General features: G+C 65.3%; 1 protein-coding gene across 1 annotated transcript in view; it reads left to right on the forward strand.

The window, feature by feature from the left end:
* The window catches only part of LOC104500615 (splicing factor 3B subunit 4), a gene marked incomplete at both ends in the record, with an annotated part of 966 nt that extends 765 nt beyond the window's left edge, over positions 1-201 (forward strand). The window contains one exon of the mRNA XM_010144283.1: positions 25-201. Within this exon, the coding sequence (XP_010142585.1) occupies positions 25-201 (177 nt within the window). The remainder of the gene's footprint in view (positions 1-24) is intronic.
* Positions 202-378: the final 177 nt, after the last annotated feature.

The raw sequence follows: 378 nt of genomic DNA on the forward strand, positions 1-378 counted from the left end.
ACAGGCCCCTCCCCTCCTCCTACCCCTTCAAAAAGGATTCCAAGGGCGAGCGGCACGGCCCGGCCGCCGAGCGTCTCCTGGCAGCCCAGAACCCGCTTTCGCAGGCAGATCGGCCCCATCAGCTCTTTGCCGATGCTCCTCCTCCTCCGTCTGTCCCCACCCCTGTCGTCACCACGCTGGGGCCTGGCGTCACCCCTCCAGGTGGGTTGGTGCTGGCAGTGCCCATCTCGGTGCAGCTGAGGGACCTGGGGGGGTTGAGCCTGGAGCAAAGGAGGCTCCGGGGAGACCTTCTGGCTCTGACAACTCCCTGGCAGGAGCGGGGAGGGAGGTCGAGGTCACCTTTTTCTCCCAAGTAATGAGCGACACGATGAGAGGAAC

This window comes from Buceros rhinoceros, unplaced genomic scaffold (assembly GCF_000710305.1).
Source record: "Buceros rhinoceros silvestris isolate BGI_N320 unplaced genomic scaffold, ASM71030v1 scaffold41229, whole genome shotgun sequence".
Lineage (NCBI taxonomy): Eukaryota > Metazoa > Chordata > Aves > Bucerotiformes > Bucerotidae > Buceros > Buceros rhinoceros.